The 26,846-nt window shown below is 46.1% G+C and overlaps 1 protein-coding gene and 1 long non-coding RNA gene across 2 annotated transcripts; both read left to right on the top strand.

Annotated features, from left to right (window-relative positions):
• The first annotated feature begins 22,631 nt into the window (after window positions 1–22,631).
• On the top strand, window positions 22,632–23,587 carry LOC122366167. The gene is made up of 3 exons (XR_006253851.1): window positions 22,632–22,712; window positions 23,018–23,139; window positions 23,390–23,587. It is a non-coding gene; the product is annotated as an uncharacterized LOC122366167 (long non-coding RNA).
• A 971-nt stretch (window positions 23,588–24,558) lies between these two features.
• Window positions 24,559–25,188, top strand: LOC122366182. The gene has a single exon (XM_043338126.1). The coding sequence runs from the start codon at window positions 24,559–24,561 to the stop codon at window positions 25,186–25,188; it is 630 nt and encodes a 209-aa protein (XP_043194061.1).
• The last annotated feature ends 1,658 nt before the right edge of the window (window positions 25,189–26,846 follow it).

The following is a 26,846-nucleotide window of genomic DNA, read 5'->3' as shown; positions in this document are numbered from 1 at the left end:
AAGTCAACACTATGTTTCTCTGGACTAGTCTGCCCGCTGCGGTCCGTTATCGACTGTGAACTGACGTCAATGTGCACCTCTATCGGACAAGATCGCCCGTATAATTAGGTGTACGTAATGTAATACTGCACTTATTCGTCACCGGTCTTAGCGCCTCACCAAGTCGAGCTTATAGACTCATCCGTGTGCGCAGCGCGGCATCGTCAAACAATTTCGTGACCATGGCCTGAAGCCAAACAAATCCACTGCACACGGAACCGAAGAGAGCGAGTGCCATCTTTATCCTGGTGATACGTGATACAGCAAAACTTTAGGCGATACATGTGTCATGCTATTGATGAAGTTGTAAGCGCTCAGATGTGCTAAAAGTTGATGATGCATAAGCCTCATTCAACTTGTCCTCTCAACGAATCTTTATTGTTGATAATAGGCGCCAGGTAGATTTTGGGCATACAATTCACATCTTACAACAGCTGCTTGTAGTAGCTACTTGAATAACCCCGTCGCTTCCACGTTCCTTTACCATGCTGATGTCTCATGTCTATCACTCGAACCAAATATAATCGATATTTCGGTTTCTCGTAAAAAAATAGTCTTCCGGGACAGAAATTAGATACTCCAAAATCTTCTCGAAACAAGCTCAGCTGAATTCTTTGTGTACCGCTGCTCAGTCTCTTGAACTCTGAATGATGCTGGTTGTAGTGTTCCGTGCTATGCACTCGGCGTAGCAGCCGCGGTGTGGTGCGCCCCGCCAGACCCCACCCCACGTGACCACGTTTGCGTGACGTCATCCGCCCTGAGGCGGTGCGCCCGGTCACCGGGCGCGGCCGGCTGCGCCCGCGGCCAGTGAGCTGTGGGCGTGCCTGAGCGTCGAGTAGTGGGCGTGTGAGGGCCTGAGTCGAGCTGCAATATACAAGTTCAGCAAACATTACACTGGTGTAGGCATTTTTTCCTGACCGTCCGCGGAACCGACTTACAGTTTGACCTGATCAGCGTTGGATCGGTAGACCTGATCAGATGCACACTGCACAGTTATCTTGTAGATCTCGGTCGCGATCAATGACGTGCTCCGCTGGTTATGCTGTCGTCCCCTGGCCACCTGGTCGGATGGCTCATGTGGCGCATGCGGTGTGGATCAGGGTTGCAGGACGTCGCTGATGATGGGAAACACCTTTCAGACGAATTGGATTGCTCAGAGTCTAGCTGAATGGTGACAGGTGCGAGCTAGATCCCATCTTTTAAACCTGATATGATGTACAGTCTGTCTTAAAAGTACCGCGCAAAGTGAGGGTGGATCCATCAAGCCTGACCAAGGAAGGGCCTGCTATAATTTGAAAGTCACCGAACCAATTGACCTGAGGAATGAACGAGGATGTCAATTACTTCGGTGACTCAAATTTAGCAGCCCTTCCTCGGTCAGGCTTGATGGATCCACCCTCACTTTGCGCGGTACTTTTAAGACAGACTGTACATATGTAGACCGACTTTTCATAATTAAAATATTGGGTTTAGAGACTTATCACTTCATGTCCTCCCCATCGAGAATTGACCAGGCGTACCTATAAGTTTTGCAATTAGCCGAGCTAGTATCCATGTCATTTAGGCAGTTTTTACACTTTTGTCAATATATTTAATATCATACATGATCATACCAATCGTGCATCGAGCATCGGGCAATTGAGCACTACGATGACTGCCTGACATTATTTACAACATTATTGCGCTGAAAGCTCATAAGCCCTCTATTTTCTGCAACCTCTGTGCATCATTCTCCAGTATCACAGCCGACACAGCCGACACTTCTAAAGCCTTCGACAGTGTCGAGCACGGCCGCCTCCTGGAGAAGCTGGGCTGGTACGGCATTGAGGAGCGCTGGTTTCGTGCGTGGCTCAGTGGCAGGAGGGGCATTCCACGATAGAACGTACCACTTTTTTCCAATTTGACACCCTCATCTCTCGGAATTTGACGAGAATTGGTCTCAGGGGTAATCAGGGGCTCTGAATCCACCTGTAGCAATTCCAGGCTTATCAGATAAGTATTTTTTGAGTTATGGTGTATAACATTTTTAGGATCTTGCTTTGCAGCGCTAAGTTTGGCGGGCTGTAGCTCTAAGACGAATTATTCAAATGCCAAATGTTATATAATATTGAACTTGCAATTAAACAGAGATTAATATGTATTTTTGAAATTTCGAAAAATACGCTATTTTTGATATATGACATATCGAGTTTTCTTTCATTTGTATTTTTTGAACTTTGGGACCAAAATTTTTTGAATTTTTATTTCTTTAAAAAAATATTTGGCTCATTGGTAAGAAGTGTGCAAAAAATTAGGAAGGTGTTCTTTTTATAAATGTATTTATTTTACGTCACGATAACGGTTTCGAATAGTGTTTTTGGGAGGGGAGCTTACAAATGGCGTGGTAAAGCTGCCTAGTGACATGACGGGTTACTGAAATTTCAATTGGAGTCTGAGTCATCTGAAAAAAGTGAAAAGAGGGTTTATCCAACCCTCTTTCCTATAAGCGCGAGGGTGAAAAAGGCTGTTTGGTTCTGACATTGTTTTGGACGCCAATGACCATAGCTATCCGAGATGAAAGTTACAGGACGCATACATGGTGTCCTCCAGAGGTCTCACAACTTGTATATCTGGGAAGTTTTTAATGTAACATGAGGTCAGGTCGGTCACGTGACATCACTGTTATAAGTCAATGGGGAAATATAAAAACTGTTATTTTGGCGCCGAGAATGATCTAAAACTATCTCACGTACATGGTATCGTGATTTCATACACTCCTTGCAAAGTCCAATGCTTCACTTTTGCATTGTTAACCTTTCGTGACGTCATTTATGACGTCACTAGGGTCGTACGAGTTTTTCGTCAATAACTCCCGATCAAATGGAGCTAGAGAGTCGGGAAAGCCACCAATGGACTCGGGAAGACCTTCCGAATCGAATGATATGCCATATGATACTCTTTGCTCAGCTTCGTGACCTGAGGGGCTCTGACCTGACCTTGACCCGAGGTCAACTACTGAATTTGACCTCACCCTAGCAAAAAGTATACCATTCGATGCACCTGAGCTAGGCGAACACAATGATGCCAAAATCGTGGCTCTGCGGCCATTTTTTTGCGAAGTTATTTACTAAAAACCGAACCCGTAACTTCAGTCACTTGACCTGACCTCAGACGCTACCGGTTAACCTGAGACCTTAAAATCGGGTACCAATCGCTTCGACTTGTAACGGCACACACGCTCGTTTTTTTCCGCGAGGCTCTAGCTCCATTAGAAGCGAAACGGGGTGCTGGGGTCGTATCAACCCCTCCGAAACCCATTTTGTTTGCGGGAAAATGAGGAATTTATAGAAAGAACACCTTTCTAATTTTTTGCATGTCGATTTGCAATGACATGAAGTTTATTTTGAAAAAATAAAAATGCGAAAAATTTTGGTCCCAAAAGTCATCAGAGGCAAATGAAAAAAGATGAAGGTTTTTGCTCAACAATGAAAATTTTTCTTTGGAATTTTTAGATAGTAATATTAATTTTTGATTCATCGCAAGCTTAATGTTGTTTACTTTTTGTTGGTTGCTTAACCCGTTCTTGAGTTATAGGCCATCAAACTCACCGTTACAAACGGAGGTTAAAAAAATGTAATGCAATATAACTCAAAAAGTTTTAATCTGAGAAGTCTGATATTTTGCCAGGCGTCTTTGGGGCCTATGATTACCCCTAGGACCGATTTTCATTAAAATCTGAGAGATGAGGGTGACGGGGCTGGTACGATCTATCGTGGAATGCCCCAGGACCCAGTCTGTTCGGGGTGGCCCCAGTGTTGAGAGCGTGTCACACGGAGTGGTCCAGGGTTCGATCCTGGGCCCGGTCCTATTTTTGGTATTTACCAACGACTTGCCACAACATGTAAAGTCTGTCTTAAAAGTACCGCGCAAAGTGACAGTGGATCCATCAAGCCTGACTGAGGTAAGGCCTGCTATAATTTGAAAGTCACCGAACCAATTGACCTAGGGAATGGACGAGGATGTGAATTGCTTCGGTGACTCAAATTTAGTAGGCCCCTCCTCGGTCAAGCATGATGGATCCACCGTCACTTTGCGCGGTACTTTTAAGACAGACTGTACAGTCTGTCTTAAAAGTACCGCGCAAAGTGACGGTGGATCCATCAAGCCTGACCGAGAAAGGGCCTGTTTTAATTTAAAAGTCACCGACCATTTAACCTAGAGAATGGACAAGAATGTCAATTGCTTCGGTGACCCAAATTTAGCAAGCCCTTGCTCAGTCAGGCTCGATGGATCCACCGTCACTTTGCGCGGTACTTTTAAGACAGACTGTACCTGCTGAGAAAATCGTTATGTATGCGGACGACGCCCAGTTCCTCCACTCTGACTTACCGAACAACCTCTCTGACATGAAAATACGTTTGGAAACCAGCATGTCTGCTGCTCTAAAATGGTTTACCCAGAACAGATTAAAAATCAACCCCTCCAAAACTGAGATGATCCTGGTAAAATCGCAACGATTGAAAACCAAAACTGGCTTCCATATCCATTTTGGAAACTCTCAAATTTTCCCGGTACAGTCGGTGAGGGTGCTGGGCGTCGCCGTGGACGACGCCATGACATGGGACAAACACATATCATACATTTTGCGCCGGTGCTATAGTGTACTGATCGGTCTGTCAAGGATTCGACACCGCGTGCCGCGCGAGACCCGTAAGCTCCTGATTGAAGCGCTAGTCTTCCCGCTAATAACGTACTGCATGTCTGTATGGGGCGGTTGCACAGTCACACAGCTCAGGGGACTGCAGAAATGCATAAACTTCTGTGTCAGAATCGTAACGAACCTCAGGCGTTGCGACCGTGTGACAGCGTCCCGCAAGGAACTGGGATGGCCTGCTGTACAGGAGCTACTGCGTGAGCATGATCTGCATGTTATATTTAAACTGATGCATGACTCGCATGCCCCTGATTCGATCCGCAGCCGCATCGTCCACCGTACTGCGGTGTCGAGCCGCAGCACTAGGGCAACCAGTGACGGTCAGCTTCATGTCCCGCGCGTGCGAACTGAGCTTGCCCGGCGCTCATTCATCTGTCGCGCAACTCGTTCATGGAATGAGTTGCCTGCGCCTGTTCGAAGCTGCACCGGTCTGGCGGCGTTCCGTAAAAAGGTTAACCCTAGAACGCCTAGGGGGGGGGGTATCAACCCCCCCCCCCTGAGGTTTTTTCAAAGTGCACGCTAAACGGCTTGTCGTAGCGGGCTGAAATTTTCAATACCCTCTGGGGCAACCTTTGCGCATCTTTTGCCGAAAAAAAATTGATCGGGTCATGTCAGGTCACGGAGTTATGACGTCATAAGAGGTACAGCCTCCGGCCGACAGTTACCAAACGTGTGCGCCGAATCCCTAGGTTTTCTGCCGGTGATACCCACATTGTTTGATGAATCATGATGAAACTTCCCATGCATGTTGGGGCAAGCATTGGCTATCGTGTGGTGCAAGAAAATTGACCGGGCCAGGTCAGGTCACGGAGCTATGACGTCACAAGAGGAACAGCGTCCGGTACTATTTTTGAAAAGCGCCCGAACCACTATTTTGCTAATTCTTGTCACCTCAATGGGAATATGCAGCAATATTAGCTTCTATAGGGAGCAAATGGACCTCCCAAATCCAAAAATACAATCAGATTTCAAAAATTTAAATTTTGATTTTTCGAATTTCTGCCGCCGACTGTGACCTTGCCGACTTCCGGCGCTCCCAACGCGCCATTTTTAGAGCTAGGGAAACGAGATACATACCAAACGATAGAGAATTGATCAAGGAACACGATAGTGAAGGTTTCAAGTCGATATCTCCCACCGTTTTGCCGCAATCGCCGCGGAAAGTTGAAAAAGTTTGATTTTTTCGGAAAATTTGACCTTTGACCGGTCATAAGTAGGTCAAATGTTGACCTAGGACCAAAAAATATACCACCAATCGCGAGATCTCGTTGAGAGCAATCCGTTGGTTTTTTCCGCTAAGCTCTACGACCTTCCGTTTCGAAACGCCAGGGGGGGTCGTAACAACCCCCCCCCTGGTCGTTCGTGTTATGAGAAATGGCCTGGTCGTGCGAGGGTTAACCCGGCACCGCCTGGGCTATTTCCGTACCCACGACAGCCTGGGGGGGGGGGTCGGATCCGACCCCCCCCTGTTATCTCGAGAACCAATGGTCGTATCGAGCCCCGCGAGGCGGCGTTCGAAAGGTCTCTACGAGACCTTCCCAAAGCACTCTTAAGATTTTAAGATTGAGGTCAACTTTCGGGTCAAGGTCAGGTCAAAGGTCAAATTCAGGGGTTTTGCATGAATCGGCTTACGGACAGCGGAATCGATAGCTGCTGCTCGAAACTCACCAAAAATGACCTCAAAGGCCTAGTGAAGGTGCCATGTGCGTATAGGGGTCATACTAGGTACAGGTCAAGGTCAGGTCAGGTCACGAAAGGTCACGGTTTTCACTTTCTGCTACATGGGCGTGCGACACATGTTTTATGGCTTATTTTTCACGCCGAATCCGATGGTAATGGTTATATGTGACCCCAAGTCACTGTGCTGGTGATAAATGTGCATTGAAAGCATAAAAAATCGTTTATACTATACATAACTAAACGAGGGCTAAGAAAAAAAGGTCAATTTTTCAACTTTTTATTTTTGACATAAAAATGCACTTTTCTAGACGAGCTTTGTCCCAGGAATCTAGTGGTGCCATTTGTTTTCACATGCGATGTTCAGAAGTGCCTCTAATTCACGAAAACGCCTATGACGTCACCATGCCCTATGCATGTTGGAGCTATTTTTTACAATTTGGGGGTCAAAAATCAAGATAGAAAGTTGAAATTTGGGGCATCTAATGTTCTAATAGAGCTCTACAACATATATTCCGGTTTTTTGGAAATTCCAAAAATTTTGGATTTTATTAGCTGTTTTCCAAAAAATATAGTTTTTTTAATTTTTAGGGGTGAAAAACGCATTTTATGGAAAATCCGAGATAGCCATTTTAAAGAACTCGTTGAGCTGCGTCTTTTGATGTCCTTAATTTGCAAATTGCTTCAAACCCTGATTTTTGGCGATTTTTTGAACGTTTACCACTTTTTGACTAAAAACGCCATGTAGTTACGTCACTAAAATCGATATATCTCAAAAATTTTTGGAAATTTTTTCTTAAAAATTGCACAGGAGACGTCAAATTGATGGGGGAGAAGGTATGCGAAGTTTCAAGTAGATAGCGAAAGTGGTTCATGAGTTATTCAAGAAAAACGGAGGGGGGGGGGTCGGATCCGACCCCCCCCCCAGGCGGTCGCGGGTTAACCCGCGCACCGACGGGGGGGGGCGGATATCCGCCCCCCCCTGAGGTTTTTCGCGAATAGCGGGAAAACCGCGGCGCGTAGCGCCGCGAAATTTGGTATGACTATTCCCTTATCAATTTTACACATGGTGTGCAAGTTTGAACCTCCTACCTTTCAAGGTCAGGTCACCAGGTCACTTTGAATGACCCAACCTCAAGTCACTTTTTTGCAACTTTGTCACCGTGCCAGAGCTACAGTAGATGTCGGAGGCCTTTGAAAGTCGCAGGATGTTATTAGGTCATTAGTAGCTACAATTTGTATATCTCGGAATTTTGATATCGGTGACCTAAGGTCAGGTCAATTTCGCGACCTCCCCATTATAAGTCAATGGGGGAAAAATCAACTCCCTGTTTTTACCACTAAAACGGGTCGGAATGGCCCCATATACCATACATGACTTCATATACGATCAACCTTCAGTACCTTGAGGTCTGTTTTGCTGTTGGGCAGCTGTGAGGTCATGTGACGTCATCAAAGGTCACCAAAGGTTTTTGGCCAATAACTCCGTACAGGAACAAGATACAGACGCCTGGATGGTCTCATTGTGTTCAGCTCGTCAAGACGCATCGAATGATATACATGATGACCTCGAGGTCACGTGACCTGAGGTCAACCTTTGACCTTGACCTTTCGAGGTCAACATATATATCATTCGATGCGGATTGACGAGAGGATCACGATGATGCCCTTAGTTTGTTCCTATCTTGACTAATTCGAAAGTTATTTGAGAAAAACTCTCTCCATATTTAGCGCCGCCATTTTGACTTTTTCGACTCCTGTGACGTCATCTTTGACCTGACCTGAAAATGACCTTTGTAAAAATTGTAGATCTTGACCGTGCGTATCCGATGCCGTTTACCGCTTGTCGCTATCTTGCTTCGTTCTCGAGATCTCAGGGGGGGGGCGGTTATCCGCCCCCCCCCCCCGTCGGTACTAAGTTGGCGCAGACCCCCGTCGGTGCGCGGGTTAAGAAACGGCATGTTTAATCCGGCTGCGCTAGGTCAATGTGGTCAGTTAGTTTATCATGTGTGGTGTGTTTTAACCTCTATAGAATCTGTCCTGTATGTACAGGTATGAGTTTTGAACTACTGAATGTATGACGTGGTTTACTGAAAACCCAATTTCTTGGATGTAACCGAAATATATGAGTATGAGTATGAGTATGAGTATCCCTATAAGAGCCTGCTGGTCCACTATCAGTTCATCTAGCGGCTAAAACAGCGCCCCAATCCTCATTACGCCGCTCTCGACCCGCGGCCCGTCCGACATCTGGTTGGTTTTGATCGATGGGCTCTCACGGGGCGACACCGACTGCAATGGCCCGCTAACGCCGTGATCGATACCTGACAGATGCGTCCAGAAGCCGACACCGTCGTCTGATGCGCTTCTCCGGTCAGCGCCGGTTACTGGCGCCGCTATCTGATGGCGAGCAGCCTTTGCGAAACAAGTTAATCACTCGCTGATGCCGTCCGGTCGCAGCTGGCGAGCCGCCACGCTGCACGACTCACTGGGGACTCGACTTGACTCGAGTCGACATAACACTCGACTCGTCACGGACTTGACTCAATGCTCGATTGAGAACTCCGCTTGAGAAACGGCGTGCAAAACAAAGTGAGATTAGGGCTCGACTTCTACCGGGTTCGTTTCGAGTCGGTCGGAGTCGATTCCAGTAGATCGTACGCTTACCGCGTAGCTATTCTCGCCTCGGCTCCGCAGCCGCGCCGATGGGATTAGGTGCGCTGTCGCGCGACTCGGTCCGTCGTCAGCCGCTATCTCCAAATGGCCGCTGACGGGGGCAGTGAAGCCGCACACAGAGCGCCGATACCGTCGGAGCGCAGCCGAGCGACGCATCTGCGACGCCTGTTCGGCGCCCTCGCAGCAGCGGGAGCTGTCCAGACACGCGAGACTGGCAGACGAGATGATGGTTTCGAGATGTCACCTTTGATTTACAGAGGACTCACTCCGGCATCGTTTGGGGAGGAACGCGTGAGAGTTTTCCATTAGTGATGAACAGGACACTTGTTTAGAAAAATACGCTGATTCTCATGATGCAATATCCTACTTCTCATGCATTTGTGCATTATCACGCATTCAGTGCAGCACCTTTTTCATCATAATAGCGAGCATTTGTAGCCTTCAGAATTTGCACATTTGTTTGTGGTCGTGCGGGAGCTACGTGTAGCTGCTGGCTCGTCGTTGGTTTGCTATGAACTTCCCCGAAATCTGTCGGCGATTATTAATGATAGCGGGCGTGAGTCGATGACAGGCATCTGGCAGGCTGTGGGCCCATCTCTCGTTTCATAATGTGTGCATCAGTCTCACACTGTTAGTGTTTCAGCAGCTCCGCTCCTGTTGTCATCCATCTACGGCCACGGCGACCTCGCTGATCTGCCTGCGGTGGGTTCCTGAAAGTCCAGAAGGACGTTCGATGAGAGGGGATCCGCACCGGATTTCGGCACCGAACTTATTCCAGGCCGCACACGTGCTGTCAGCGCCCGGAAGCTAAGCCATTCTCCTCCAACCACAGATGATGCTGACCTGGTAAAAATGACCCGGGCCGGTGACGTTTGGCGTGCTGGCCCAACTTAGTTGCTGGGACATTCCAAACCACCCCCGACTTTTGTCACCGCGACCTCCAGATGGTTCAGACCTGGCCGGACCTATCACCGCGCTCCCCAACAGTGAGAGGCTGTCCCAACTTTTACCGCACGTGCATTCCTGATGGCCGGCTGGATGGGCAGTTCTTTTCTGCTGCAAACATGGACACTGGGCGAGATAATCGCGTTATTGACAGGCGCCCGGTTCTATTTGGTTTTGTTTGACACGTCTGTCGGGACCGATAGCCGGCCGTCAGCGCCAAGGCTGTGGGACGGACACCCGCCTCCTGTTCGACTGGTCCCAGTGTATTTTTACCAACGACGCCTCTTACAATGGTGCCCTGTAACGCGAGACAGGCATAGCTCACGCGCAGACCCACAGTTTAGGGGGTGAGCTCACGGCTCATCGGTTGTTGTGTCTAACTTTCGGCTGACTGGATGCATTGTGGCGAGGGTTATTTGTGGATTCGGGGATAAAACGTAGCCGGATGCTGTGATCTTCTTTATCGTTGGCTTCTGCGGAACGATGAGTGAATGCTCCTACTGAAGATGACGTATACACTTACGTACGCGTCGCGGGAAATATCCCAGCTAGATTATAACGTAGCCAAGTTTGTGTTGTGACGTAAAAGCATAAACTCAGTTATAACCATAACTGTATACGAACTTAAAAATTCCTAATGAACGTCAATGCATTGAACCGCACTATCATCGAGTTTTGTACAACATGACCGCAGCTAGTTTTTGTACACTCTTTCAAGTTCCATTTTCTCGTAATTTTCCATTCTTTTCTTGGTGTGACGTGAGACGAAACCCAACATTGACGTCAGCAATATCCCCTCTATCAGCCAGGTGTCTGATATATCGCACAAATCCTGATGTTACCCGCGTCCGTGAGATAGGCAGCCTTTCTTCACGTGGCTCCTCAAGTGCGACATCTCCGCCACCGTCACATGGAACTCCACATACGCATGCAGGCCACGTGGCTGCGCCCACACCTGCAGTCGGTGACGCTAAAACACATCGTCTGTAGCACGTCCTGTGTCATCAGCGGCGTCGCAGCGATCGCCGGCGATATTTCTGTCCGATACGGGCGGCTCGTGGTGGTCGATCGGCGGCCGACGGCCTGCCTGATGGAGTCGTGAACGGCCGCGGCGCGGGACGAGGGCGACTCGTCGCCGGGGCGACGAGTGACACCGCAGTCGGAGCCTGCTGTCATGTCCGACAGCGGTCGGTGACAGGTGGCTGACCGGGGACAGCGTCCACGAGATGACACTGAGTGCCTGTCCGCTCCGCGGCCAAAGTGCTCAATCTGAACAGCGCCTAAAAATGCTCGAGGTTTGATTTGGCGTTTTAGGCTGTTTTATTTCAGTGGCTACCTGTCAACGGGCCAGAGTTGTGAGGTTGCGATAGTTACGGACATTTTTGTAACTCTTCAAACAAATCATCGTCATGTAAAATGACACATGTCTCGATGTCTGGCACTTTTCAACGCATCGCAGTAACCCACGGGCCACATATTTGTGATAATGTAACAGTAACAGTAAAGGGAACAGTAGGCTGGATCTCAGTCACAACAAGTACGAAACTGCTGATAGGATCTTTGATTTTATAGATTCCGCGCACAATGCTTGCGGCTGACCAATCATCCTTATTATCTGAATCACGTTCATTAATCAATTTCATTTTCTTATTTTATATGCTATGCCTACGTATGTAACCCCACGCCCCGTAGGGGGGGGGGGCGAAACGGCCCCTCCCTGTCCTTTTCCGTCGATATCTCCTAAACGGCTAAAGATATCGCCACCAAACTTTCAGGACCTTTCCGGGCATCAATTTTACACATTGTGACCGAAAATTTTCCAGAGGCTATGATAGGTTGGCCACAAATGACGTCAGAATGACGTCATGTTTTGCCATTTTCGACCGAAAAAAGACCTTCGCGAGAAGAGCATTCAGGCCTACAGCTTTGAAGATACAGAAAAATGATCGAGACATAAAAGGTGTAGAATTAATGGGGCTACAAAACTGCTATCTCAGATTTTTGAAATTTTAGAGTTTTGACCCCCAAAAATGAAAAATGCGATTTTTTCGGATATATTAGCCAAAAAATCCAAAACGTTTTTGAGTTTCAAAAAAACGGTATATATGTGATAGTACCTACCGTCTTCTATCTACATATCAAATTTCAGATCGATATCTCGCTTTTTGGCTAAGTTATAGCGAAAAAACTGTTAAAAAATGATGACGTCAAATTTTCAAACTCAATTTTTGGCAATTCTAGACCACGTAGGACAAAACAAATACCACCATTGGACTCCCCGTGACGAGCTGCGTCGAATGGATACCCATTTTATGCCAAAATATCAACTTTGAAATTTGACCTAATTTGACCTGACCTTGACCTGACCTTCACCAAAACGTGACCTAAGCTGACCCCAAGGGCTGCCTGACCCACATAATCGCATTTTTCATGTAAAATGGACCATAAAACATGTATCGCACGACACTTTCATATTGTGACCCCCAGGTGACCCCCAGTGACCTGACCTCTGTGATCTGACCTGGTATCAGTGACCTCAGATAGCGAAGTATGTGTTTAACGAACAATGTACCATCGATGGTTTTCAATAACTTACCAATTTACTCGATTTCACAACACATTTCTTGAAATGCCTGTGAACGGTGAAAATCTGACCTTTGACCTGACCTGTGACGTCATCGGTTTGATCTAGGTCAATGAAATTTGGTCACAAGGTAGTTCCTCGGTGGGGCTATCGAACGCCGTTTGAATTTTGAAAATCGGCCGGTAAATTTCCGAGATCTTAGGGGGGCCGAAACGCCCCCCCCCCCTACGGGTAGTAGGGTCCGCCGGTAGCCCTACGGGGCGCGGGTTAAATATTACCACGAAAATCATCAATCAAAAATATGTGCATGGATATTAGGTATCTTGCAAACCATGTATTGATAATTTGTACGATTCCTGTAAGAAGGACACGTGTTTTATCCGCGCCATTTTATAGAAGAGACTTGTCGAAAGGCGTCGAAAAAAAACTAAAATTTGACCTCATTTCAAGGTCAAGACCTGACTAGAGAGTCATGCTGCATATCAGCCGATCCGTATATTTGAGCAGATTAGGCATTTTTGCAACTTAGGAACAGATTGATAATAGCCGTTGTCACGTTGCCATCTGGTACACATTTGGTGCACATCTGGTACAGATTAGGTGCAGATTTGGTCAAATCAGGTTCAGTGTGTCTCTTAGCAGCTATCAGGTAGGGTTGCACTAATTGCTTTTATGCCTGCTTTGTCATATTATCAGAGAGCATCATCGGTAAAAACACTGAAATAAATTCATAAAATGAAGATATTTGCTGTAAAAGAAATAAGGTGCAGATTTGGTCAAATCAGGTGCGTTCGCCGGATAGCCCGTCGTGAAAACGGCTAATAAAACTTGCGCCCCTCTTCACTTCTTAGAGGATCGCAATTCGCAACATATAAATGCATTTCCACAGTAGATCCAAAGACATAGAAAGATAATCCATAACTTTATAGAAAGATAATTTATCACTAATCGTAAGTATACCTACCTAAGTTAATACTTGGTGCCGTTACAGCACTGAATGCGTAAAAATTTGAAGCCTTTGAAGTTCCTGGGACACGCACTCAAAAACACATAGATGTACCGATGGAAGTTGAAGTTCAGCTCATTACGATTTTTGCCTTTGGTCATAAGATCCCGAATATATTTTTGCTTCGAGGAAATGCCTTACCTACTGATGAAATTTTCTTTGATATTCCGAAATGTTTTACAGATCGAAACACGATTGCAATGCTGCATGTGTGTCATCTTTCCAGCAAGCAGAGGTTACCAGTGTCGATAAGAGGCTTACACTTTTCAGGTAATAAAGTTGCGCTCACATCTAACGCAACACGACAGTTTGAGACCACATTCCATTCCAGTACATTCCGCTGTGCTGACTGGGCGGGAATCGGGCGGCTATGCGGATGACTGCTGCTAAAGAGACAAGTTCCTGCTCCGTCGACATCGCCCCAAACGTCATTGTCAGTGCAGGCAAGGTCGCCGGGCTAGAGCCCAACGCACTGGGGTGGCGCCTGCGGCCGATATGGTAGCCTTTGATGCAGTGCTGCCACCTGAGCTGGGGCTGCCACCCGCTGCCGCCCCCTGCAGACTAGCAGCTACCTCGTAGCTCATTTATATACATGCAGGTAAGCAGGTAAGCGAACAACTGCAGGTGTTCACCAGCGCATATAGGCATCCAACACCTACACAATACATCACTACACTACATTGCTGTGTGATGTACTCGTAGTCGTATCATGTCATTGGATGCATCGTAAAATAGCAAATTCTAATGACCTCTTATATTGCATATTTTCGAAAGCGCAGCAGGTATATGCTGTCATTTGCGTGTAGGCAAGCGGCATTAAATACCGGCCTTTAAATACCTGTCCTACCTACCTACATTTATATCGTCTCGAACAATTGCGGCCGGAGACTTTTGAAGTGCAATCGCTAACGAATTATGTTTGCTTCATAAGAAGCTTCGCGGTTTTATTCGCTGACTTAGATAATGCAACAAATTACCATACTACTCCAAAACAATGCCTTCAAGGCCTCAGTTTAATCAGGGATAACATAAAACTGACCTCGGCAAATGATAGACAGTTGGGATTCTCACACTAAACGGCAACTGCTAGAATTGGTATCATGCGGTATGGCCTTGAGGGGCATCCGATAACATCGCGCTTAATTATTGGTGAGTGGCAGTTTAGGGTTGGAATACCTTGATTCTTGAGCAAAAGCCCATCGGATGGTGTACATTTGTTCGAAACATTTCAAGATTGACCATGAAATAAAGTGACCTAAGGTGACATTAGATGACATTTACCCACTGAGTCACATAAGATATAATTATTTATTTGAGCTATTCATCCAGTATTCCATATTCATTTATTTGAGTTATTTGAGCTTCTCATCTCGAATCTTACATTTATTCTGCTTAAAGGTAGACTGCCACCTTTTTTTTTCACAAAACGGTTTTCACTAGAGCTGAGCCACCTATGTCCCAGACTGAAGTCGGTTTTCCGAAATTCGAACCCGTTTGCGAGAAATCGGAGACGAAAGTTCAGTTTGATGCCATTTTTTTAGTCCAAGAAAACCGACATCTCTACTGTTTATCGATAACTTTGAAACATGAATTTTCTTATCTTTTGGTAAATATATGTCAAAACTTTGATTGTTTCGAGATCAGAGAAGAATTTTGGAGTGTCAAAATAAAAGTTAAACTTATATATTCAGTAGTTTATTTTTTTCCAAAAAAGTGTGGGAAATGGGGTTTAACATGGGCCAGACCCATTCCAAATGAGCCATGATTTTTTAAATGTTTTACGAACTTAAATGCAAAATAAATTAAACATGGCCAATTTCTTATGAAATCATATATTAGTAAATCATAAAATACCTTACTTTTTCAAATAAAATGTAATAATCTTATGACCTTGAAGTCTAGTGATGTGTAAACATTGCCGCTAGACATTAACCGATTGATAATTGTATGATAATCGACAATTTTTTCGCGATTCACGTGATGATACTTTGTCAGGTGAATTCTAAAATCTTGTTTTGTCCAGGGAATAAATCATAGGCCGATCTGAGAAAACTTTTTGAAGGTGGCAGTCTTCCTTTAAACAATTATCATGTGGCTCAGAAAATAATAATGTCGAGATAAACTCTTGCCTGACCAGGTCCTTTTATCAAAACGAGACAAATATTTAAACTATCCCGCAATTAATTCCGGGAAAAGTTATCCTGATGAAATCTCATCCAGATCACAAAAAGACGACAATAAACACAATAAACAATTGACATGACCGGACATAGGATCCATAATTTGGTGGATATGTCCCTGAGGAGAAAATCCTTTGATGTTTTCCATGCTCATAGAAATTAGAATAAACTCAAATGAAATCTGATGGCCAATAGTTGCAAACCAAAATGATAATTAAAATCTAAATCTTTTTGTTATCTTTTTGGTTTGAACTATTGGCCATCAGATTTTATAAATATGTCTAACAATTTCGAACAAACTCAAATGAAAATGGACCCTATCCATCTACGCACTCTATCTGGTGTTCGGTTTTGCTCTGTCATCCTACCTACATCTAATGTTTTAACTGCTGTGAGCACTACTGCGATGAGGTATGCACCAGCATACAACATGAACTGTAAAAATCTTTAGCCGATAAGGGATGGTAATTAAAATCTAAATCTTTTTGTTATCTTTTTGGTTTGCAACTATTGGCCATCAGATTTTATAAATATGTCTAACAATTTCGAACAAACTCAAATGAAAATGGACCCTGGGGCATTCCACGATAGATCGTACCACTTTTTTCCAATTTGACACCCTCATCTCTCGGAATTTGACGAGAATTGGTCTCAGGGGTAATCAGGGGCTCTGAATCCACCTGCAACAATTTCAGGCTTATCAGATAAGTATTATTTGAGTTATGGTGTATAACATTTTTTGGATCTTGCTTTGGAGCGCTAAGTTTGGCGGGCTGTAACTCTAAGACGGATTATTCAAATGCCAAATGTTATATAACATTGAACTTGCAATGAAACAGAGATTAATATGTATTTTTGAAATTTCGAAAAATACGCTATTTTTGATATATGACATATCGAGTTTTCTTTCATTTGTATTTTTTGGACTTTGGGACCAAATTTTTTTGAATTTTTATTTCTTTAAAAAAATATTTGGCTCATTGTTAAGAAGTATGCGAAAAATTAGGAAGGTGTTCTTTCTATAAATGTATTTATTTTACGTCACGATAACGGTTTCGAATAGTGATTTCGGGAGGGGAGCTTACAAATGGCGTGGTAAAGCTGCCTAGTGACATCACGGGTTACTGAAATTTCAATTCAAGTCTGAGTCATCTGAAAAAAGTGAAAAGAGGGTTCATTCAACCCTCTTTCTAATAAGCGCGAGGGTGAAAAAGGCTGTTTGGTTCTGACATTGTTTTGGACGCCAATGACCATAGCTGTCCGAGATGAAAGTTACAGGACGCATACATGCTGTCCTCCAGAGGTCCCACAACTTGTATATCTTGGAATTTTTCAAGGTTACATGAGGTCAGGTCGGTCACGTGACATCACTGTTATAAATCAATGGGGAAATATAAAAACTGTTATTTTGGCGCCGAGAATGATCTAAAACTATCCCACGTACATGGTATCGTGATTTCATGCACTCCTTGCAAAGTCCAATGCTTTACTTTTGCATTGTTAACCTTGCGTGACTTCATTTATTAAGTCACTAGGGTCGTACGAGTTTTTCGTCAATAACTCCCGATCAAATAGAGCTAGAGAGTCGGGAAAGCCACCAATGGACTCGGGAAGACCTTCCGAATCGAATGATATGCCATATGATACCCTTTGCCCAGCTTCGTGACCTGAGGGGCTCTGACCTGACCTTGACCCGAGGTCAACTACTTAAGTTGACCTCACCCTAGCAAAAAGTATACCATTCGATGCACCTGAGCTAGGCGAACACAATGATGCCAAAATCGCGGCTCTGCGGCCATTTTTTGCGAAGTTATTTACTAAAAACCGAACCCGTAACTTAAGTCACGTGACCTGACCTCAGACGCTACCGGTTAACCTGAGACCTTAAAATCGGGTACCAATCGCTGCGACTTGTAACGGCACACACGCCCGTTTTTTCCGCGAGGCTCTAGCTCTATAAGAAGCGAAACGGCGTGCTGGGGTCGTATCAACCCCTCCGAAACCCATTTTGTTTGCGGGAAAATGAGGAACTTATAGAAAGAACACCTTTCTAATTTTTTGCATGTCGATTTGCAATGACATGAAGATTATTTTGAAAAAATAAAAATGTGAAAAATTTTGGTCCCAAAAGTCATTAGAGGCAAATGAAAAAAGATTAAGGTTTTTGCTCAACAATGAAATTTTTTCTTTGGAATTTTTAAATAGTAATATTAATTTTTGATTCATCGCAAGCTTAGTGTTGTTTACTTTTTGTTGGTTGCTTAACCCGTTCTTGAGTTATAGGCCATCAAACTCACCGTTACTTACCGAAGTTAAAAAAAAAATGTAATGCAATATAACTCAAAAAGTTTTGATCTGAGGAGTCTGATATTTTGCCAGGCGTCTTTGGGGCCTATGATTACCCCTAGGACCGATTTTCATTAAAATCTGAGAGATGAGGGTGACGGGCCTGGTACGATCTATCGTGGAATGCCATCTACGCACTCTATCTGGTGTTCGGTTTTGCTCTGTCATCCTACCTACATCTAATGTTTTATTTGCTGTGAGCACTACTGCGATGAGGTATGCACCAGCATACAACATGAACTGTAAAAATCTTTAGCCGTGCTTAAATGACACAACCAATTATGTATGTTTCCTAAATTCATGGGATCTGCATTCTAAGCGTTTCTGTCACCACCGTTAGATTGCAGTCAGCGGCTTAAATCGCTTGTCGGCCTTACAGGGAAATGGGCTGGGCGTCTCCAGCACACAGCGCACGTAATCCACTCGTCCAAGCATTGCTAGATCAGGCTACTCAGTAAAAATGGCCCGCTCTACAACTGCTCAGACAGGTCCATATATGTCAGACATTTAGCGAGCTCCGAACTCTTCCTGGATCGGCTGGGTGCGACTCGACACAGAAACAGCCTGCGTCAACGGGTCACACATATCTCGGCGTCTTTCTAGAACGAGCCGATGGGCTCAGTGCCTTAGCCGTGTCACTGTGTGTTTGTGTGACGTCATGAGATCGTTCTGTATATCTGTGACATCACAGGATCGCTCAGTTTCTGTGCCATCACTCTAAGATGCGCGGTCGTATTGCATGACCCGGGGCTTGGGCGTCTTAGGCGACCAAGGCTACATTCTTCGTGAATGTTAGAATGTGCGATTAGAGTCGATAAGGGCTGGCTCACGCAACTGCAGCCGACTGGGGCCGGGCGATACGGGAGATGAGAACTTCTTTCAGGCGGTCATGAATCTCATATTTTTAACTGACTGAAAGTTTGCCAATAAATTGATGACGAGGATCAGGCATTGTATCGTGGTGGCGTTGCTCGCTGTTGCTGTTTTTTGGGGGCGAGAGGGGTGGTTTACAGCGTTTCTAGCCGGGCGCAGACTTGCAGCTAGCTCGATGTGAGGGTTCTGCGACACCTGAGCGAGCGTCATTTCAGCGAACGACATTTGAGCGAAGCCTTTTCAGCGATTATCAATTTAAGCGATTGACTTTTTCAGCGATTGTCAGGTCGGCGAATTCAATCACAGCGATTATCAACTTAAGCGAGGACCAGAATCAGCGAAACCAGATTGAGCGAATATATGGAGGTCAATGGGGGACCAATTGAGCGAACACAGTTACAGCGAAACCGAACGCGACGGAAGTCAATCATTTGCTACTTTTCGGGAATTCTTGCCCTTGGAATACCCGCTTGGTATGTGTCATGCTTCAAGCTGCGCGCGGCAAATTAAGAATTTGCTTTTAAGCTTGGAAACCACAAAAATATCTGGCCTCATTCTGCAACCTTGATCTGGAAATGTGGAACATGAGATATAGGACGATGGAAGGAATACCAAGGACCGATAATAAACTTGAGGGATGGCACAGGGGGATCCAGTCTATGTTTCAGGGACCTCACCCAAATATCTGGAAATTCGTACGTTGCTTGGGGCAAGAACAAACTTTACAACATGGTGGACTGATCCAAATTCAAGCGGGGGAATTTCGCGAAAAACAGCACAAGCAATATGAATCTCTGAACAAACGCTTGGTCATCAGTATTGGCAAACAGCAGGGGGGGGGGGGGGTGAAATCGAACCGCTGGAATTTTTGAGAAATGCGGCATTAAATTTGGAGCTTAATGTCTGAACTTTGAACGTGACATCCGCCATCCAGTTCCGGATAACCATGAAAAGTTACGGAAACATTCGTTGTACGTACGCTCGCAAAAGAAAAAAAGAAAAAGAAAAATACACCGTTACGGGACGATGAAGTGTTTCGCTGAAATGACAGTCGCTCAAACTGTAGTCGACGAAAAAGATGTCGCTGAAACATAGCTTTCGCTTAAATTGATAATCGCTATATTTGATAATCGCTCAATTTGATATTCGCTAAGTCGCCAGTCGCTGAAAATGGTTCGCTCAAATGACGTTCGCTCAAATGACACTCGCTAAAGTCGCTCGCACCGCGATGTGAGCTGTTTGCTATTGACCGAGTCAGCCTATCGGCACTCAAACTACCTGTCAAACACTGCTTTACAACACAGAGATCGGTGTGAGAAACATATAACCCATGTCCGGGCTCCATTCATGACTGCGAGCCAGCGCTTGCAGGAGCTGCAACGTCTCGGCGAGCGAGCGCCTCCACATCACATGCCAGCGCTATCTTGAATTAATATCGGGTTCACACCGTCCGAGTTAAATGGTGGTGTTGCGGGTTGTAACGGGCGCCATTGATCTGTGTCGTCTGCCGCTGACAGGCGGGACTGTCTCCGATTGGCTGGTGTGGGGTGTCAGACGGTGCCAGTCCCGACTCCATTGGCCGAGAGGCGCTGTCCGGACGACACCTAACTAGCTCCGGCGGAACGGTGTCCAGTATTTCAGCTCGGATGGCAGCGCAGATTTGCAGTCTGACACGCCGTGGTGTACGGACAGCTCGATCGGGCGATTTATAATAAAGTGCCATAAAGGGGATGTCAATAGGAGATGACACTGCCATCAACATGTCGACAGAGCATCGCCACTTGTCGACAGACGGAAACGGATGCGGATTTGTATCTGATGCTGGTGACAAACTGAACCTCTCGGGCGTGGGAGGCGCCTGTCAGGTTCTTGAGGAGATGTGGCATTGATTGGGAGGGCTGCAGCGGTAGCAATATGACATTGTATCTAGGGTCAGACTCGGCTCCTTGGCTCCTTGGCGCCTTGGCCACGTCGCGACTAGCGACAAGTGGTTGGATAACTCGTCAAAATATCGAACATGTTTCGACATTTTTAGGTCCAGTTACGTCGAATCCTCAGATATCATAGAAAGCTTAGCTTCCGTTTGTAATTAGCCCTTCTAAAGTCGGCCAACGCACCCCTTTTCGTGTGAATATGATACCTCGGTTGGACAGGTATAATTTGGTTTTCGCGCAGGTTGTTCGACGGTGCTGGTTCAATACCAGCGACCTGCGGTTGGTGGGAACGCCTGTGGGGTCTGGGAAGGTGGGATCGGGGAGGGGAGGGGTGGGACAGAATGGTCAACACCAGACTCAGTTGGCCGGCGCTCGTGGCAATGGTGGGTGCCTCGTTTGTGCGCTCGCAAAAGGCTCGGCAGTTGTCGCCCATCTAGGGCTTTGGTCACAGCAGCACTTTGGTTTGAGATTCTATAATTGTAATGTTCGTGGAATTATTGACCTTTTGAACATTTGCATGGCCATTTTCAATGGCGAGCCAGAATAAAATATAATTTACCTATTCATCTTGAAGACTGGTAAGTTGGGAAATACCTCATAGGACGCTTTTTGTAATATTTCACTTTCCTGGAGATTTTACGGATGAAATTCAAGGTGTTCATATTTAGGATCTTCAGGTTAGGTATATTAACATTATATCAATATTTAACATTAAGTATATTCCATATATTCGTATAAAAAAACTACCAGTGTCGTCTCGGGCTGTCCAGACAGCGACCCGACCGCGGCGCCAGGGGTCATGCTGAGGTCACCTCGTCTTCTGGCCGGCGTCGCTCTGGTTTCTCTTCTTCTGCTGACCCTCAACGTTGTCTGGCTCACTGTTGACCGCGATGTCACAGGTAATGAATGTCCAGGACAGCTGACCTTTTCTGCACGTGTGCATGTGTAACGTACGTACTAATAACACAGACGGATGGACAGAAACAAACAGATGCCAGGGACCTGTAATCTTAGTGTGTCTGTGTGCAGAGCAAGGCGTTGCAAAACACTATCTGTTTTACAGTTATATTACTTTGATTAATTTCATTTTTATTTCATGGTGCAAAACCTGGATTGCCGAATTCACTTAGTCTGGTTAAGATAATGCTTGCACCACCCTATTCCTTCCATCAAATAGCATTGCCAGAACATGTTCTCAGTGTACCTTTGCTTAATCGTGCGGAATTAATTCATTTTTGACAGAAAATTTATCCGTACTCATTTCTGTTCTAATTAGCGTAATACGAGTACTACACAAAAGTTGATTTTTTAGTAATCAATAATCATATGCCTATTATCCTACATCTTTAGTGGACAAATTTACACTTACGTCGAGCAAAATAATTTTTTTTTTGGCAGTTTATGACCTAACAGTTGCGTCTGACAGGAAATCAACTTCTTCCTTAGCACTACCACAATCGGCAACCCTAACTGACCCGCCGTGTCGGGTGCAACTGACTGTGCAGTGTCCAGTCGGACCCCAAACTGGAGTACCGTGTGGACGAGGCTGCGCTCTGTAGCTGAGGTCAGATCCAGCAGGGAAGGTGCCGAGCCGTGTCGACCACCGGACCGGACACCGATTGTTGAAACGACGGCGACAGCAGCCGCAGTAAAGACGGCGGTGACGAAAGGGACGGCCCTACTGCGTGTGCCGGAAAATACACTACTGGTGGGCCTGCCCCGCGCTGCCACCGGCTTCCTCACCATTGGAATTGCCTCGGTTAGAGGGCTGGCGGGGAAGCTAGGGGGCATAAAGGGTGGTTGAGCATCAAAACAATAGTCACACAGAGAACTGGGTGTGTACTGATATAGGTCATCGTTTGAACCAATTGTTGCTTGCGGAAGCAAGTGTAACTGGGGGGCGTTGGTCTTACGTAGAAGAAGCATATTTGATGAATAATTACGAAATGACGTTTATCATTCGTTCACATTTTCCAACTAATTCACCTGAAACATTTGCATTGACAGCCTTTGAGGTGTTTTTTTCTAATCTAATATGGTCTCTTTGCACTATTCCTGTGGCAGGTGTTTCGCAAGGAGCACTACCTGAGCCGAACTCTCCGCTCGCTGATTGACAGCTCGACAGCGGTTGAGAGAGCCAACGTCACAGTGGTGGTCCTGCTGGCCGACACCAATGACACACTCAGGTGGGAAAATAACAATTGAACTGGTAAATGACGGAAAAGAAACATGGGATCAAAATAAAGCAGTACTTAGGTTAGGGGCTAAGGCCGCGAGGATACCTAATTCAGTTGATAAAGAATCATATGAACTGTGAGCCTACAGTTCAGCAATCATTTCAGCGAAAAGTTGAAGTTCAAACATCACGGCCCCTCGCAGAGCCATGCAGAATCGTGTTTCTTTTTATACCATGCCTATTGACTATTCGCTGCTCAGGTCCTTCCGGCTGAACCATCTGTCCAGCCAGTTTCACGGCGAGGTCGCTGATGGGTTCATCCAGTTCATCCAGCCTCCACCTGATCTGTATCCCGACCTCAACTTCACGAGTGGTCGACGGCGCACCTTCAACGACAAGCCGGAGCGGGTGGCGTGGAGAACCAAACAGGCACGGGGCAGCTGCACTCTCGGCTGCGGGTCGTGGGGTGGAACGGAACCTTCCTAGCCACTTTAATGCTGCACGTGCTTAAACACCGTTTTCTTATAGGACTCAGGAGTTTTCTTTCAGTAAATATTAATGTTATTGGTACCTTCAGTCATTTCGCTTTTCTGTCTACTGCGACCTTCTAGTAGTCTCTCTCGAAGCAATAAATTGCGTTATTACTTGTTGGCCTACTTCGTGCGCTGAAACAAAATATCACCAATTTGTTGCTGTTTCCAGGTGATCGACTTTTCATTTCTATTCTCGTATTGTTGCAAGCTATCAGAGTACTACATGATTCTTGAAGACGACATCCTTTCTACAAGCCGATATATCACCGCCATCCGGGAATTTATTCAAATGCACAAGTACCGTATCAGTGAAATAACAATTCTACCTATATTTGCATTTAAATAAACACATTTTTAATCTTTTACCTGCCTCCTATAAGCACTTTAAGCACTTACTCAACATCCAAGGTTTCCTGTTTTGAATGCAATTCAGTGACGATAAAAATGATACACATGTTAATGGAAGCATTGACGCTTTATATTTTGTGATCAATCAAGCTCGATCCGGTACCGCTCAGTTGAAGTCTATGGTTTCACCAATTTCTCACGACAGGCACCATGACTGGGTGGGTCTCAAGTTCACTCAGTATATGATAATCGGCGACCTGGTTCGGTCGTCCAGTCTTCCACGACTTGTCCAGCTGATGACCATGTTTAGAGAGGTGAGGAGATCAGATTTTACTGTCCACTGAGGTCAGAGCAGTAGCGGGCCAGGGATGACCGTGAAAGGCATTCGGAGCCAAGAGGTGATGTCATTATTGCCTGTCGAGAAAAGACCGGCACAAGCGTTCTTACATTTTTCCCACTTATATTTTTTTTACCGAATCTGAACAAAAGATTTTGTAGCGTGGTGCGAATGTGCATTGTGCAATGAGAAATGCCGTTTTTACTCAACGATGTGTCTCTCCATTTCTCAGGAGCAGCCAGTCGATTTTATCATGTCCCACTTTATCTCGATGATGGTGAACGCACCGGGCCTTCCCACACGCCGGGTGCCCTCGCTGTTCAACCACATCGGACGCCGCTCGACGCTGGCCAACAAGACCCAAAAGGTGGTCGACTACCACACCAACCAGGTGACCAGGCGGTTCGAGCACGACAACCCGCCGGCGGAGGTGGTGACCAACATGCGGGTGGTGACCGGCCACCTGGCTCCGTACGCCTACAGCGTCGCTCCGGGTCTGTTCATCGGGCAGCCCAAGCGCGGCTCGGTGGGGACCCTAGACGTGGCGCTGACCCGTCGCCGGCGGCTGCGGCGGGTTGCCGTGGTGACCGGTCAGAAGCAGCAGTACCGGCTGAAGCGCGGCCGACTGCTGGCGGCCACTGACCTGGTGCGGGTCACCGGCACCTCGGCAGAGTGTACCGACTGGAGCCTGCTCGCAGAGTTCGACCCGAGTGGAGTGGTGGATGTGAAGGCGGTGGATACACTGGTGCCCGGCGGAGTGCAGTGTGTCAGAGTGGAGGTGGACAGGACATACGGCGGTATAGTGGCCATCACGGAGATAGCGCTGTTCGAGGAGAGCTGAGAAAGGAGAGCTGAAAGAGGAGGGCGAAAATACTGAAGGATGGACTTGATGTGGGGAAATGTGCTGTTACTACTGGTTGAAAGAGATTTTGGATTTTTGCAATGGCGGATGCAAATATTTAAGAAAATGAAGAGAAGTTTACCGCTTTTATGATATATGCTTTTAGACAAAATTTATTTATCACAATTAATTAGTGACGGTATGCAAGGAACTCTGTTTAGCATTGAGATAGCTCGACTCAAGTCCACTGGACTCAATAGGAGACACATGCATCTACTTTCACGGGGCCATGCCCGTGCGACACAGCTCATGGTGTATCTCTCGTCCAGGGTCCAGGTGGATGGGAAATGGGTAAGCCACTTTCCCACTCGCTATTGACCGACCCACACTGACTCCAATCACATGTCATTAGTTGCCATTGACACCAACACTAGCACATACACAGCTGGCCACCAATATGTATGTCCCTGAAGGCATCCATGGAATGCATCAACCCGTATTGAATGGGGACCAATGACCAGGCTCTATGCCAATTATGCATCTATGAACTGTAAGGTATTGGTATAAAATGGGTTAAAGTGAATACTATTCTCAGTTAGCCATGCAATCACATTCTACAGTTAACCGCAGTTCAACACTAAATAGATGCTCATCTTCCAACTTGTATCATGCAGCTAGCTTTCGAACGGTTGGCCTTATTGAGAGGGAACACTGCAAAGAAGAGCTCAAAACAAGGTTAAACTATGCACTATTTATGCCTTTATGCCTTTACACGAATTTTTTGTCAAGGCTACAGGTCAACCCGAGGTCACGGGCAAAGCCATACTGGCGGGACACATCGGTAACACCTTGAACCAGTTTCCAGGGGGGTCACCGTCTGCGAGGGGTGCAGGCTGCACGTGCTGGGGTCGGAAAACCGTTTTGACGTGAGGTCCTCTGGCTCAAAGAAATTTTAAGCTATCAACCTCAAAATCGGTTCAATGGTAGTCCCAGGCAAGGCCTCCAAAATAATGCACATTTCATTGGGCTATGGATCCTCCAATTCTGGCCCAAGGCAACGCACGAGCGCTGCCGGCATCTAGTTTAATTTTGATGCATCACATATCAACTAGATGCCGGCAGCGCTCGTGCGTTGCCTTGGGCCAGAATTGGAGGATACATAGCCCAATGACTTCATTAAAAAGAAAGCGTTTTGCTTTTTTCTTATGATAATGATTACCGTCTAAATATATTGCGAAATAATGAGGTCGAATGAGGTCGACTTTTGTGTCGCTAGATCGACGTTTCCCGGGATCAGAGGATCTCTCGTCAAAACCGTTATCCGCCCCCGCACGCGCAGCTTGCACCCCTCGGATATTATCTCGCCGGAATGTCGTGATCAAATGTATTCTTCTTATGACCTGCAAGTTTTGAACCAGTTAGAGCTGCCGTTTACCCTGCAGGCGTGGCAACGTACGAAGGGGTGCAATCGGCTTGCACGTGCATAGCTCATGCACCACAGAGTTTAGCTCAACCAAATGTGCATTATTTTGGAGGCCTTGCCTGGGACTACCATTGAACCGATTTTGAGGTTGATAGCTTAAAATTTCTTTGAGCCAGAGGACCTGACGTCAAAACGGTTTTCCGACCCCAGCACGTGCAGCCTGCACCCCTCGCAG

The sequence above is a fragment of the Amphibalanus amphitrite genome, unplaced genomic scaffold (assembly GCF_019059575.1).
Source record: "Amphibalanus amphitrite isolate SeventyFive unplaced genomic scaffold, NRLGWU_Aamphi_draft 000789F_arrow, whole genome shotgun sequence".
NCBI lineage: Eukaryota > Metazoa > Arthropoda > Thecostraca > Balanomorpha > Balanidae > Amphibalanus > Amphibalanus amphitrite.
This window is presented reverse-complemented; position numbering and strand designations above follow the sequence as displayed.